General features: G+C 35.2%; 1 protein-coding gene across 3 annotated transcripts in view; it reads right to left on the bottom strand.

Annotated features, from left to right (window-relative positions):
* The window catches only part of ANGPT1 (angiopoietin 1), a 345,693-nt gene that overhangs the window by 83,798 nt on the left and 247,449 nt on the right, over nucleotides 1–14,446 (bottom strand). For all 3 annotated transcript variants that reach the window (XM_069080907.1, XM_069080906.1, XM_069080908.1), the window contains one exon: nucleotides 6,287–6,414. In XM_069080907.1, the coding sequence (XP_068937008.1) occupies nucleotides 6,287–6,414 (128 nt within the window). The remainder of the gene's footprint in view (nucleotides 1–6,286; nucleotides 6,415–14,446) is intronic.

The following is a 14,446-nucleotide window of genomic DNA, read 5'->3' as shown; positions in this document are numbered from 1 at the left end:
AAAGAAAGAAAGGAGAAGAAGGCAGTTTGGCAACAGAAATACTCAGGGAGGAGACTGATTTGGGCTTTGGTTTTAGGTTTGCTTGGTTTTGATACTGCATTAAATTTGTATCTTATGTACAATATCTTTTTTTTCTATAAGTCACATTTATTATAAATTATACAGATATTTTAATATAGGTATTTACAGGCAGTTCAGTTTCATAAAAAAGTCAGTATTGCTTTTAAGAAGTTTTAAGAATATATACAACAATTTCATATATATAGTAAACAATTTAATTTTAATGAGTGCATTATCATTAGACTTTAATGTTTTCCTTATATTTCTTCTGGATCTTTTTTTTTTTTAGAATTTCCCATTGAGTTCTTGTCTTTTTGTTACAAATACCTATCTGTCAAATATATATTTTTTTCTTTTCCATTCAGGATTATACTCAACTTTATTAGGTAAATTATTCTTGGATGCAACTCCAACTCTTTTGCTCTTTGAAATATAAAGTTCTAAAACCTGCAATCTTTTAGAGTAGAAGCTGCTAGGTCTTGTGAATCCTGATTGTATTTCCGTGGTATTAAATTTTTTTTTCTTGTTGCTTGCAATATTTTCTCCTTAGCCTGAAACTTGGCTATTGACATTCCTGTAAGTTTTTCTCCTGGGATTTCTTTCAGGTGGTAAATAGTAGATTTTTTCTTGTTCTACTTTACCTTCTTGTTCTAGAATTTAAGAACAATTTTCCTTAATATTTTTTGGTAATATTGTATCTATTATTTGCTATCTGTGTGACCTCGGGCAAAAACTTCTCTGGCCTGCCATGTCTTCACCTGTAAATTTAGGTTGTTGTAAAGAACGACCCTTAAATTCCTTTCTAGCATTTTTTTGAAAAAAAAAAAAAACATGTAGTATCTTTACAATTAGAGTCTATGACAAGACTTGAATCATAGATCTTAGCTACTTAAGGAAACAATGAATTCCTATTTTTGAAAATATAAAAAAAAGCACTTTGGTTCAGAAATACTGGAAATCAAAACAAGAAATAAACACTAATTTCTACTATGTGCTAGCCACTGGTAAAACTAAACAAGTCTGGTAAAATGGAACAACTTCTGGGTTTGGAGTTGAAGAACTTGAGTTTAAACCTTGGCTATATGATTTTTCTCCCTATGTAACTTTACTACACCTCTTAGTCTTGATTTTGTCATCTGTATAATGAAAGAATTGGACTAGATGGTCACTCCAGCTCTCAAGTTATGATCCTACTATTTTTTCCTGTTTCTGGGAGATTTCACATGTTGCGACTCTAGTTTTATGATGACTTGTAGAGTTTAGATTGAAATGTTAGTTACATGGAACTTTAGGTCTCCCAATTTTCTTTACTGAAAAGAAAAAAAGAATGCATTTGACTATGTAGCAAAAGCCACGCTGCTGCTTCTAGTGAGAAAAGAAGCAAATGAATCTTTAGTTAACTGATGAGGAAAAGTTCAGGGGGAAAATGGTGAGTTTTGTTGGCAGAAGGATTTGAGACATGAAAAGACTTAAAAGGCTCATTTGCCAGTATTGTGTGGTTTGCACTCTCTGGCATGATCCCTACTTGGTGGTTGGGGAACCTGTTACATTAGGTATGCTGTTGAGTTTATTGAAACTCTGACTGTGACTTAACTCCATCCAGGAAAAGATTGAACTGGCTCATATCCCAGGCAAGGTCAAAGCTTTCAACTATTAAACACCTTTTAACATAATATGAGGGTTGAAATTCAAACAATAAAAACGAAATTTGATTCACCTCATTTTCATGCTTTTATGCCTTTCTGTAGGAGATGGAATAATGATGCTTAGGGATACTAATTGTTTTTCCATAGCTTCAGAATGAAAAGATTCAACATATCAGTTATATCTCTCTTCTAAGAATTAGAGGAATTATTAGTTCTAAAATACTTTTAAATAAGAAATAGAGTTTGGGGTACATTTTGACATTTTATAAATGAAAATATGTTGGCTGCAAGACAATTTATGAAATGAAAGGAAAATCCATGCTTCCTGCAATAATGCTTAGAAAAGAATCTACTACATACAATAGCCGCAAGTTAATAATTTAAATGTGAAAAGACTCTAAATGCTCAATATGTTCTTATTTCAATTGTTTAAAATGCGAAATGAACCCAGAAAATTGTCCTTAGTTCTCCTCATCAGTATTATAGAATGCTTTTTCCTCAATTTTAATTTCAATATTTTGAGCTTTATAGGTATTTCTCAATGATAAAGCAATGCAAATAAAAATGATATTAAACTTAGTTTTGTTATTTTTGCAATTTTAGTAGGGCCTACAACATTTACTCTTTTTGGACTGATCTTCCCTGTTCTTCACCCAGTTTTTCTTACATGGTACCGATTTACCAGTTTATTAAGTCTATCTGACTGAACCAGATTTAGATTATCAGATTGAGGTGAGGGTGGAAGGTTGGAATTTATGTAAGCATGGAATGCATTACTGATTCCTGCATAAAATCTTGCAAATATTCTTTATCTTATATCCTATTCACAATGGGAACAGCTTTTATTTTTTCCAAAGTCAGAATATGAAATTAATTTTTTGATATTGCAATATTCTAGACTTTTATCTATATCAGCTACTGATCCCAAATTTTCTAATTTCCTGGACAATAGAGGCATGAGTAAGAAAGCATTTTTGGTGGATCTTCAATTAACACTACTGCCAAGTAAATGAATGAAAAGATAAATGAATATAAATAGCATGTGGGAAGACTTTCCAGTATCATGATTCATAGTGACTTTTTAAAACTGACTGGCTTTAAACAGTCTTCAAATTGGGGGGGGGGGTGGAGTACTACTGTATAAGTACATAAGATCATAGATATGGAGCTAGAATATGCTTTAGGTATCAGGTGTCCAATTCTCTCATTTTATAGATGAGATAACTCGGGCCAGCTGAGGTAGAGTGACTTGCCCAAAGTCATACACATAGTAAGCAACTAACAGAGTTATTTCAATCCAGGTGCCCATCACCAAACTTGCTTCATTTTTTTTTTACCATTCTATATTTCCTCCCTTCAGAATATCCATGTTCCCCAAGGGGGAAATGTCTTTAAAAGGATCATAATATAAGGCCAGAAAAGGCATTCAGTGTCTCAATATTCCATCTTTCCTACTATAGCTCTCTTTCTGCTGTGCCCCTCAGTCATTATTCATAAAAATCAATGTTCTATCAAGGTCTTCCCAAACCTCCCTCAGCTTCCTGGCAGTAATAAGAATAATTTATCTTCTGATAAAACTGTGCCTTCTTTAGCATACTCATCTGAGATGCCATGATTGTGACTAGCACCTTACTAGATTTTGTTCTGGGCATGCCACTGTGTTAAACCAAATAAATGTTACACCCTGAGAGGGCATTTGATATGATCATACCTAGTGGAGGTACTGAAAAACACAATGGACCAGGTAGAAAAAAAACACATTCTAATCTACATCTGCTGTTAACTAGTTGTTTGCTTCTAGTTAGGCAAGTTTTCTCAACTTTCCCATTGGCAAAAGAGGAAGCTTATATGATATACTATCTAAATGGGAGGGGCCTTGTAACATAACCTGTCTCCAATGGCTATTGAAATACCCACAAACAATATATCTTTTATTAATTTTGTGTGTGTGTGTATTCCCATTGTCTCCCCCAATAGAATACAACTCCCTGACGGTAGGGACAATATTATATTTTTGTCTTTGTATCCTCAGTCTGTCAAATAGTAGGCATCTAATAAATGCTTGTTGTTGATTAATTTTGATAGTTGAGTGCTGGAGTAGGAATGGAAAAGACCTGAGTTCTAATTCTACTTTTAAGAACTTTCTGTGCCTATGAGCAAGTCATTGAACTACTCAATATCTCAATTTTCTCATCTGTGAAATGCCAATAATAGAACCTGGGCTAGCTATCTTACAAGATTGTAGGATTTTTTTTTAAAGGGGGGGAGGGGATTGTAATACCTGGAATACCTGTCTCAAAGGATCAAATGAGCTATAAGGAGTGATACATAAAAATTAACTATTATCATCATATTCATCATCATCACTATTCTCTTCCACTTTTAATATTCTTTGGTATAATTGAGGAGCATCAAAAGGTCCTCCTTCCATATCACCCCCTATGATTCTATTTCTATTCTCCTCAATTAGTCTTTCTGTATTCTTCTTGCTTCAAGGATCTGGGACTTCATCGGTATGGACACCTTGATTGACTCAGATCACAAACTTTTTCATGTGTCTCAGTCTTAGTCTAGGACTTAAAAAAATAATAACTCACCATATGGAAGCTAAGCTATTGAAGAGTCTCTGAATTTAGCTAAATTCCTTGATTTGACATACTGTCTTTCACAGGGATTGGACTGCAGATCTTTGGACATGGGGATCAGGAATTGCCGTAGTTTGTGTTCATCTGGCTTTTTCTTGGAGAATTCAAATTCACCTCAAAGTCCTGATGAGGCACTGGGCTAAGACTTGGGTGGCCAGTGTAATGGTTGAAATTCCCACCCCATTCCTCCTTTAGATTAAAGAAGTAATTGTCTCCTTTAAATGAAAATTTAATCAGAAACATGTAAGTCATTTTAAAAAGATATTGTCAGCTATTAATTCTGTTTCTTGAATTCATTTTCCCAGTGCTGGGTCTCATCTACTATAAGAGAATATTTCTTAGGGTAGCATCAAAAAAGACCTTGAACTTTTGCTTACTCTGGTAGATACCAGTACTATCAAATTGGAAAAGCTTTGGTTATTAGCAGTGGGACAGATTGTGGATAGGTTCTCCAAGGATCTGCCTAATTATGTTCAAAAGTCTTATCATGAGAAAACTGGGTCACCTAGTGATACTAGTGATAGTGTTTTCCTTTGGGGTGTGTGTGTGTGTGTTTTAATTTTTGGCCATAACATCTCATAGAAAGAACTAAGGTTTATGCTGGGGTTGGGGAGATAGTAGAAGATAGAATGGAGAATTCAATCTGTGCTGATGAGCAAAGTACTAGAATGAAATCATAGAACCTTTAAAGGATTGAAAGATTTGTAGCCCTAATAAGTGAGCAAGACCTTTGGAGGTAATGTGATGCTAAGGAAAGAGTAACAGATTTGGAATAAGAAGATCTGGTTTCAAATCCTGGCTCTGCTACCTATGTGAATCCCTTAAAATCTATGGGCCTTGATTTTTCTCTTTTTAGTCTCTTCTAGTTCTAAAACTAGGGTCTGATGGCCTGGGAAACAGGAGAAATAAGTTTAGATGAGGATAATGAAGCTAGATAGGAATGGGGGAGCAGCAGTGAAGAGGAGGGACACCAGTCCTGGAGAATGAATGAAAGTGAAGGGCCCTGAGCAGCCAAAAGACAGAATCTGGGCAAAAAATATTTGAAGGTAACTGGATAGGGTGGTACAATCCTACCACCTCTTTATAAAAAAAAAAAAAAAAGTTCATAAAAGGATGTAACAGTATATAAAACTTTGACCAATTCATGTTTGTTTGTTTTTTCCCTATGATCTTTCTGCTATGATACTGATTCTATGACATGATATAGTGTGTGTGTGGGGGGGAGACCATACTGAATCAGGACATTTGGGTTCTAATCTGGCTTCTATCACCAATTCACTGTGCGACCTTAGGCAAGTCATTTAAACCTTATATGGTTTTTCTGATCTGTAAAATGAAAAGGTTGGTCTCAGTGATTCCTAAAATCCCTTTTCAACTCCCAGAGGGATTCTCTGATTCCCTGTGAATCCAATTCTCTGACCCAATTTTAGAAAAATATGCAGAGGAAGTTGTCAGATTATTTAGAGACAAGAATGCCTCTCTTTCCCACCCATCCCACCCCACCCCCCAGGAGCAGTTATTCTGCCAAACTGATGCTCTGGCTCTAACAGGACATGGTGTGGAATAGTGGCAGGGGTTTGGGGAGGGGAGCGTCTGACCCCCTAGAAATGTGGTGTCTCTAACTTCCCCTCTCTCAACCCCTGAAGTCACTCCTGTGTGGGCTCTTTATAACCTTGACCAGGAATACTGGGGCTAGTTCTCTACTCCCTGCCCACCCTAGGAGGGAGCACAGAGAAAGCAGGAAATACTGGAGCTGCCCTGAGGGAAGGGCTCTTCTTCCCGCTCTGTGACTCAGGAAGGAACCTAGGTTCTCTGGGGACAACCCAGCTCACTGATACACTTTTCACTTGGCGTGTTCACAGATTAATCACAACCTCCCTTCCTCAAGTTCAGAGTTCTAGTTCACAACTTGTAAACAAACACTTCAGCTTTTACCTTTTTGGGCTCTGGCACGTTATTAATATAAATAGTGTAGATTCCACTTTTATTAAAACCAGCTTGATACACATCTGCACAGTCTCTAAATGGTTTGTCCTCCTCTCTTTTTGCACTCTTAAGTAAAACTGCAAAGAAAGAAATATGATATTAACAGGACAATTAGTATCCGAAAAGGACTTTAGACATAATACTTAAAAAAAAAAGTCTTACTGTTTTCAATACATCTGACAAAATCAAAGTCTACTGTGCTTAAAACAACAATAATGATAATCACAGCATGATGGGCTAAGGAGCTTTTAAAGCATCTTCCAAAATTAACAAGCTGGCAAAAAGAGGGAAAGGGCTTTTCTAAGCCTGAATTGTTTCCTTTGATTGGATTCTCCACAGACAATCTATACATTATAGCAAGTGACTGATGCTCTAACCTGATATGGTGAGATAAAGGCCCTTCAAATCCCAGTTCTGTGAGCCTCTGCAGACCCTATTCCCTGGTTCGCCAGCCAGCTAAGGCATGATATTCTACAAACCAGTATGTTGCAGCAGAGAAAGATTCATGCAGAATAAATGATATGTAAATGGAACAGAGGAGGGCTATCCTGAGTCAGTTGAATCCCACAACTATTTATGTGTCTAGTATGAGGGAAACAGCATACTGGGTACTGAGTGAAGTTCTGGGGTTACAAAGACAAAAACAAATAAAAACAGTCCCCTGGAGTCTGAATTATACTGGAGAGGAACAACTTGTATTCAGATACAGAAATATAAAATACAAACAAATTAAATACAAGGCAACCTGGTGGGGGGGGGTGTGAAGGGGTAGAGAATGGGGGTTACTAACATATGAGTAAACAAAAAATAGGCCTTTTCTAAGGAGGTGAAATTTGAGTTGATTTTTGAATGAAGGCAGAGATACCAAGAGATGGAGAGCATTCTAGGACAAAAGTGTGGAGGGGGAAATAAAACATCATGTACTAGAGATAGTAAATAGGTTAGCTGGAACACACAGATAGCATGAGAAGGAATAAAGTTAAAACAGTCTGGAAAGACAGAACAGAATCAAATTGTGAGGGGTTTTAAAAGTGAAATAGGAAATTTAATGATATGACAGACACTTTGAGTGTTGTAATATGCTTGAGAAGCAGCATGGAAGGCAGAAAGAACACTGGACTAGCAGGAATGATCTGGGATTGAATCCCATCTCCAACAATTACTAACTATAGACCACAGGTCAGTCATTCACTCCTCTCAGATTTAGTTTCTTCATGTATAAGGTGGAGGTTATAAATGGCACCTACATCACAGAACTGTTATAAGGATTAATTGATAACCCTAAAAACTGTCCTGTAAATGCCAACTATTATTATATTGATAGTAGTTGCCCATGCCATATTAAAAGAATTAATTTTGAAAAAGATTCAGTTTGAAGTTTTTATTTATTTAAAAAAAGAGGTGAATAAGAATTGTGCCAGATAATCATTCTGGGGCATGAAAAGTTTGCACTTTGGACTACTTAGGGAAAGAATACTGAAGAAATAGAACTATCTATTCATATATGCCTATATATACACACATATGTGAATGTATGTACATACATGCACATGCACATATATATAACAAAGTTTTAAAAATTCTATTTACTTTAACAATTACATGCATTTGTGCATAAACATACATATAAAGCACTTCAAGGATGAGAACAGGAAAGTTTATAAACAAAGGTTAACAAAGCAAACTCCAGCAGGTTGGTATTTTTATGCTACCTGTCTTTCCACTATAAATTTTTTTTCCAGAACTTTTCATATAACCTTTCAAAATATATTACTATGCAATCAGTTAAAAAAAAAAGTCACCTGAAGCATGAATCAGAGCTTTGAAATTTGAGTCTGAAGATTTGGGTTCAAGTCCTGGCCCTGATGTGGACTGAGTGACTATCAAAATCACTTTATATCGCTGACCTTCACCTTCCTAATCTCTAACATGAGAGGATTGAACTAAACAAACAGAAAGACCCACCATAGCTTTAAATTATGATCCTATCATCTTATGGAATAGTTTCTTAAATGAAACTGAAGAAGAAGGGAAGAAGAGAAATAAAGAACTGCAGAAAGATGAAAGCTTTAAGGCATCCAACATGGAAAGGACTATAATGAAATGATTAAACTTTATGGAATGTCTCTTATTAATAAAGTTGCTAATTAGAGTAAAGCACCATACTGTGGATAGCCTACTCTTATTCTTAATTGTTAAGCTAAACGCATATTTCCTTAACATTTATATAATATTAGCAATCTCCCAAGATATTTGATTATATATGGGATTGCTGTTATTATTCACTTGACTTTTTCAAAACCTAACTGTTAAGATTAAGAAACTCCGATGAACTTGATTGTAAAGTCTCCAGCTAGCTAATAAATGTCTATGCTATTAGTCATTGTTATCTTGTAATTGATTATAAAAAGCATAACAAGAAAATTACAAGTCAACTTTTGAAAAGTAACTTCAAGTGCTCTTTAATACTCTAAATTTTTATATTAGACTGTATCTGAAATTTCAAAGCACATTATTTACCAGTTAATAAATCATCTAAATTAGTATATTTCATATTTATGGAATGAATAACTGCCTTAGAGGGAATATATTTACATTTCTTCTGACATTTTAAATTAGGTTTCTAGCAAATAAAGGGATTGAACATTGGAGTTTTTCAAATATCTGCCAAATATGTTGTTGTAACCTAAAAATGACATTGATATTTATTAATGCCACACTCATCTGTCCTTTTGTGCTGCCAAGTATGTCTGATTATATTAACTTCATTAATAAAGCATTGAAACTAAACAAAAACAGAGGAAAGCTTCCAGCACTTGCCTAGAAATTTCCCTGGGGAGATTATTTGAAAAGAATAAGAATCACATAGGAAAGATGGTATGAAGTCAGAATAGACAGAGCACATTGCTTAGAACTAGGAAGACCTGAGTTCAAATTCTGCCTCAGACACTTATTGAATATGTAAGCCTGGGCAATTCACTTCATTTCTGTCATTATATTTTTTTCATCTATTAAATGAGGATAATAATTAACCATAATAATAATGAGAATAAATAATAAAATGAGAATAATAATTTTTAAAAACTTCATGTGGTTGTGAACATTAAATGAAATAATACATATCATGTTTTGTGAACAATGTAAATTTATCATTACATAATGCTTATATACATATATTTACATTTGTGCGTATATGTATATATTCTCTCAAATGTGACTTACCCATAGCTTGGGTAGTATATTTCAGAGAATGGACTTGAAGCTAGATAACATGGTATAGTGGATAAAGACTGTCCTCAAGAGCTAGGAGGACCTGACATATATAGGTCATGTAACCATGAGGAATTCAGTGAGATAATCAACAAATATTTACTAGGTATTTACTATGACACAGACAATGTGCTTAAACTCTGGGGATCCAAAAAAAGCCAAAAAACAAATCATGCCTTCATGGAACTTATTTCTAAAGAAGTAGAAAACATTAGATGATTAGGAGCATACAACAGATGTAAAAATTTGATGAAGGGTAATCTTGGAGGGGAAGGAACTAGCAGCTGAGGGGATGAACTAAGACCTCTACAAAAGGATCACTTGAGCTGAGCCTTGAAGGAAGGCAGAAAAACAAAGAGAAAGAGGTCAGGAAGCATGGGGAACAGTCAGTACAAAAGGTACAGAGAAAAGGAAGGGAATGTATTCCTCAAGGAACTGCAAGTACTACAACATATCTGGATCATAGATTATGGGAAGAAGAAGAAGAAATATAAGAATAGTGAAAGTTAAGATAGAGATAGGTTATAAAGAACTTTAAATCCTGGAAACAATAGGGAACCACTGGAGTTCATTGAATAGCCACTTGACCTCTCAATGTTCTAGATAATTCTAGAAGGATATAAGCTGCAGAAAAAGTGCCAGCTTGCATTAATAGAGGGGATTTCTTGGGAATTCCCTTTAAAAAGGAAATCACAAGGTAAGTTCCCATTCCAATTATTATTATTCAAGTATTGATATAGTAATTATGGAAATTCATTCTCTCATTCCCCCAAAAACTTTTAGTATTATTTTCAAATCTTGCATGTACCAAAGAATTCAACAAAATGGTTAACCTTAGAAGTAATTATACATCCAAAAATAATGAAAGAATCTGTAAATAAATGATACAGGTAATATTTTCATGAATTTCTGTCTCATCCTGCAGTTCATCTGTATATTTAAGTTAATGTTATATAATTACTCTAAAACATGTTTTCTACATCATGAATATATTGCAATAATGAAATAAAAATTAGACTTTTATGGGGTCATAGGATTGTCACAGATGTGGAGAAGAAAGAAAATTCAGAAACCACCTAATCCAACCACCTCATTATATAGATAAGGAAACTGAAAACCATTAAGGCTATGTGCATTGTCCAAGGTCACTCACAGGGAGTGTTGTGAAAAGTAAATATAAATCAACATAAAATTACAACCAAAATTCATGAGCTGTAGTGTGAATGAGTTAAAATTTGGAAATGTGACTATTATAATCTAAGAGTCAAAGGAAATCAGTTTTTCCATGAAAAATATATGTCATCCCTAACACTTCAGACAATGTTTCATGCATAGTAGGAGCTTGATAAATATTTGTGGAATTTAAAGTTCCATTTTTGGTTCATACTCAATTAATTTTTTGAAGGGAACATAGTTTCTTCCCGCTTCTTTGCCTTCTCCTCTTCCTCTCTTGTCTTTTAACTCCAAGTACTGTAGGAACAGAGACAGTATAACAGGAGGTGGCACAAGGGTAAAGAAAGAAGAAAAAAATATATAGATGTCAGAGCAGAAAGGGAGCTCACAAATAACTCTATTAGATTTTCCAAGTTCCAAAATTCTACTTCTGCTTACTCATAAAAGTGATTGATAGAGTTTTCAAGAAATCTTTATAGGTTGTAAATGAGGTGATGACACTACCATGTAACCTTGGGCAATCACTTAGCTTCACTGGGCCTTATTTTCCTCATCTGAAAAAATGAAGGAGTCAAAGTAGGTGACCTCTGAGGCTCTTTTCAAATTTATATTTCCAATGAACCTATGACTCCATCTACAAGTATAATTTTTGTCTCATTGTTATAATCAACACTTTCACGATTTGGAAACCATCTGTTTTACACAAAATACCTATCACTAAATTTGAACATTCAGTTAATAAACATGCATTATCAAGGTTCCACTATGTGCAAGGCACTATGGAGATACAAAGGAAGATAAAAGACAGTCCCACATCTTAAAGAACTCACAGTGTAATGGAAGAGACAACAAGGAAATAACTAAGTAAAAGCAAGTGTAATGGCAAGAAACATAACACTTTGCTGCTTCTTTCAGCTATTGAAGTGCCTTTGAACCTGGCCTTTGATTCTATCGAGTCTTTTTTGAAAACATGATACATTGTATTGCCCTTAATAGGCTTAGGCCAGTTTGGAGACCTTCCCTGCCATTAATAGGCCTAACACCATCACATGGAGCCCGTGGTGGGAAGAGCTTGCTGAAAGAGCAGAACAGGAAGGATGCACCAGGAAGGGGGGAACAGGAAGGGGCAGAGTAAGCAGAGCAGAGAAAAGTTTGAACACGAGTTGGGACCAAGCAGAACTGAGAGGGAGAATGTTTGTGATTTTGACACTCTCTCTGTTCTGTCTGTGTTGATATTTTGTCAGAACGAAGTATTTTATCTGTTGAAAGAGGACTTTACTGCTGTTTACAGAAGTCCTGGGACTTTACTGCTGATTTGTGTTTGCTTTATCAGACAGAAGCTTTGTCTGTTGGTTTGTATTACTTTGTCAGACAGGAAATGAATTGAGATGATAGTGACAGCAATATGTGTAAATATTGTTCTAGCTCTGTTAAGCTTTATCTTCCTAGAAACATAAACTGCAAAGGGTTTGGCATGGAATATTCCCTGTGGGCTGAGATATAGAACCAGAGCAGAGAGCTGCCTGTGTGTGAATCCAGGCAAGAGCTGGGAGAGCTGCCTACCTGTGAATCCAGGCAACAGTGGAGTGAATCCAAGCAAGAACTGGGAGCTTGGAAGAGAAGCCATGGGGTTTGGAAGTCAGCCTCGAGTTAAGATGAAAGAAGACTTTACTTGGGTAGTCAGTGCTGACTGATGATATAAATTACTGTGATCTAGGGGTAGATTGTGTTTGTACGTTCTGCTACCCCTTAAGGATGATTGACTTTAGGGTGATTGGAAGCCAGCATCAAGTCAAGATGAACGAAGACTTTACTTGGGTACTCTATATTGACTGAAGAAATTGTGACACTGAATGCTATGTTTTGTTTAAAACTATGTGGCCACCTTAGTAATAAGTTATGTTATATTGTTGTGAATGTTGTGCTTTAGTTTCTTGAATGTTTTGCTTTAGTTTATTGCTGAATAGAGAGTTCACTATAGTATGCTGTTAGATCCTTAAAGTTATTCACAGCAGCAGTCCTCATGAGAGCTGCTCGTGATTGGCTTTATGGCAAGTTATATACAGGATAAAATGGAAAAAAAAAATTAGCAGAGTGCAGGCACTAGAATTAAGGGAGGTCAGGAAAGTTTTCCTGTAGAAAGTAAGATTTGACCTAGGTCTTGAAGGAACAGAATGATTTTGTCTAAGATGTACTAGTATGTACTAGTAATGGTATGAAAAAAAAGTGTTAAGTTGTTATTAGAAATCAGGAGCAAATCAGGTCAAAAGAAAATATTACTTAAGAGAGTAAGAAGAATATGGAAAGCAAACGGTGGACATGAGTGAAGTCAAGTACATGTCTTCAGACACAGCTGGTTTGGCCATTTTATAAGAACTGGTTAGTTATTAAATCCACAATATACATAAACATAGCCTGAGAAGTGTACCTAAAGTGAGGACAGAAGGACATAAAAGAAAATATCTTTACAATTTATTCACTCTAGTTATTTATATCTATAAATGTCCCACAAGGAAATGTAAGTTTTCTGCATGAAAAAATTTATCATTCATCATATAAACCTCTAAGTGTCTTCACCTCATTGTAAGCAAACACAAGACACTAAGCAGTCAAGGAGCAAGCCTGTTATAACACTGGGAATCTGGATTCAGAATTTAATTTAGCACTCTAGTTTAAAAAGAAAGCATTAAAAGCTCTTTAGTATCATAGAATAACTAAATTTAAAAGTGGATGTTTCCTCAGCAGCAATTCAGTCCAATCCATACCCTAAAGGAACCTCATTATTACTAACAAATGGTCATCCAGTATTTGCTTGAATAGCTCTAATTAGGGGGAACTCACTACTTCCTAAGATAGTGTATTTCCATTTATATGTAGTGTTATGTTGTGGGAAATTTTTTCCACAACATTATGCTTAAGTTTACCTTAATTTATATTCTTAAATCAACCATTAAATTATTTTAATGAACTAATCTATCTGTCCCTTTAATATCTATGCATTATCCTACCACAGGCAGACAGCAATTTACAAATGAGTTGTAGTTCAAAAGTCAGTAGCATGCAATTAGGTGTATGACCTTTTGCAAGGCCCTTCATCTCTGAGTTTTAGTTTAGGACTAAGTTTTCTAAGTGAGGGAGTTGGAATTCAACAAGGTGGGGATAAATTGTAAAAATGAACTAATGGATATTATCTAAAATACATATGACACAAAGAAGGATAACCCAGTCTTATAGCAAGATGGATAGATAATTAGACTATACTTAGAGAGGTAGATACCAGATAATGCTTAGTTATGGGAGTAAATGAGAAATCCATACAAAATACTTTAGGAATATTTGAGGTAGAAAAGTTCACTGAAAGTGGGGGTAACCCCAATAAACTATATGGTGGAGTTGGTACATGAGGAGAAACTTGAAGGGTGAGGAGAATTTTGAAAGGCAGAGAAAGGGAGTGCATTCTCAATATGGAGTCTGAGGCAGCATATTTATGTGTGGTTTATTAACCCCATTTCTATTTGAATCCAACACTATTGCTCCAGGAACCACCCTCAGACTATAAATCGTAAAGAAGGTATCAACTTGTACAGGTAGAGAATACTCCCTTATTTGGGATTTCCCGATATTAATGAAAGCATAAGTTCCAACCATCTCTCTCTCTCTCTCTCT

The sequence above is a fragment of the Petaurus breviceps genome, unplaced genomic scaffold, assembly GCF_028583685.1.
Source record: "Petaurus breviceps papuanus isolate PSGF00001 unplaced genomic scaffold, PetGlider_PUasm1.0 98, whole genome shotgun sequence".
Taxonomy (NCBI): domain Eukaryota; kingdom Metazoa; phylum Chordata; class Mammalia; order Diprotodontia; family Petauridae; genus Petaurus; species Petaurus breviceps.
This window is presented reverse-complemented; position numbering and strand designations above follow the sequence as displayed.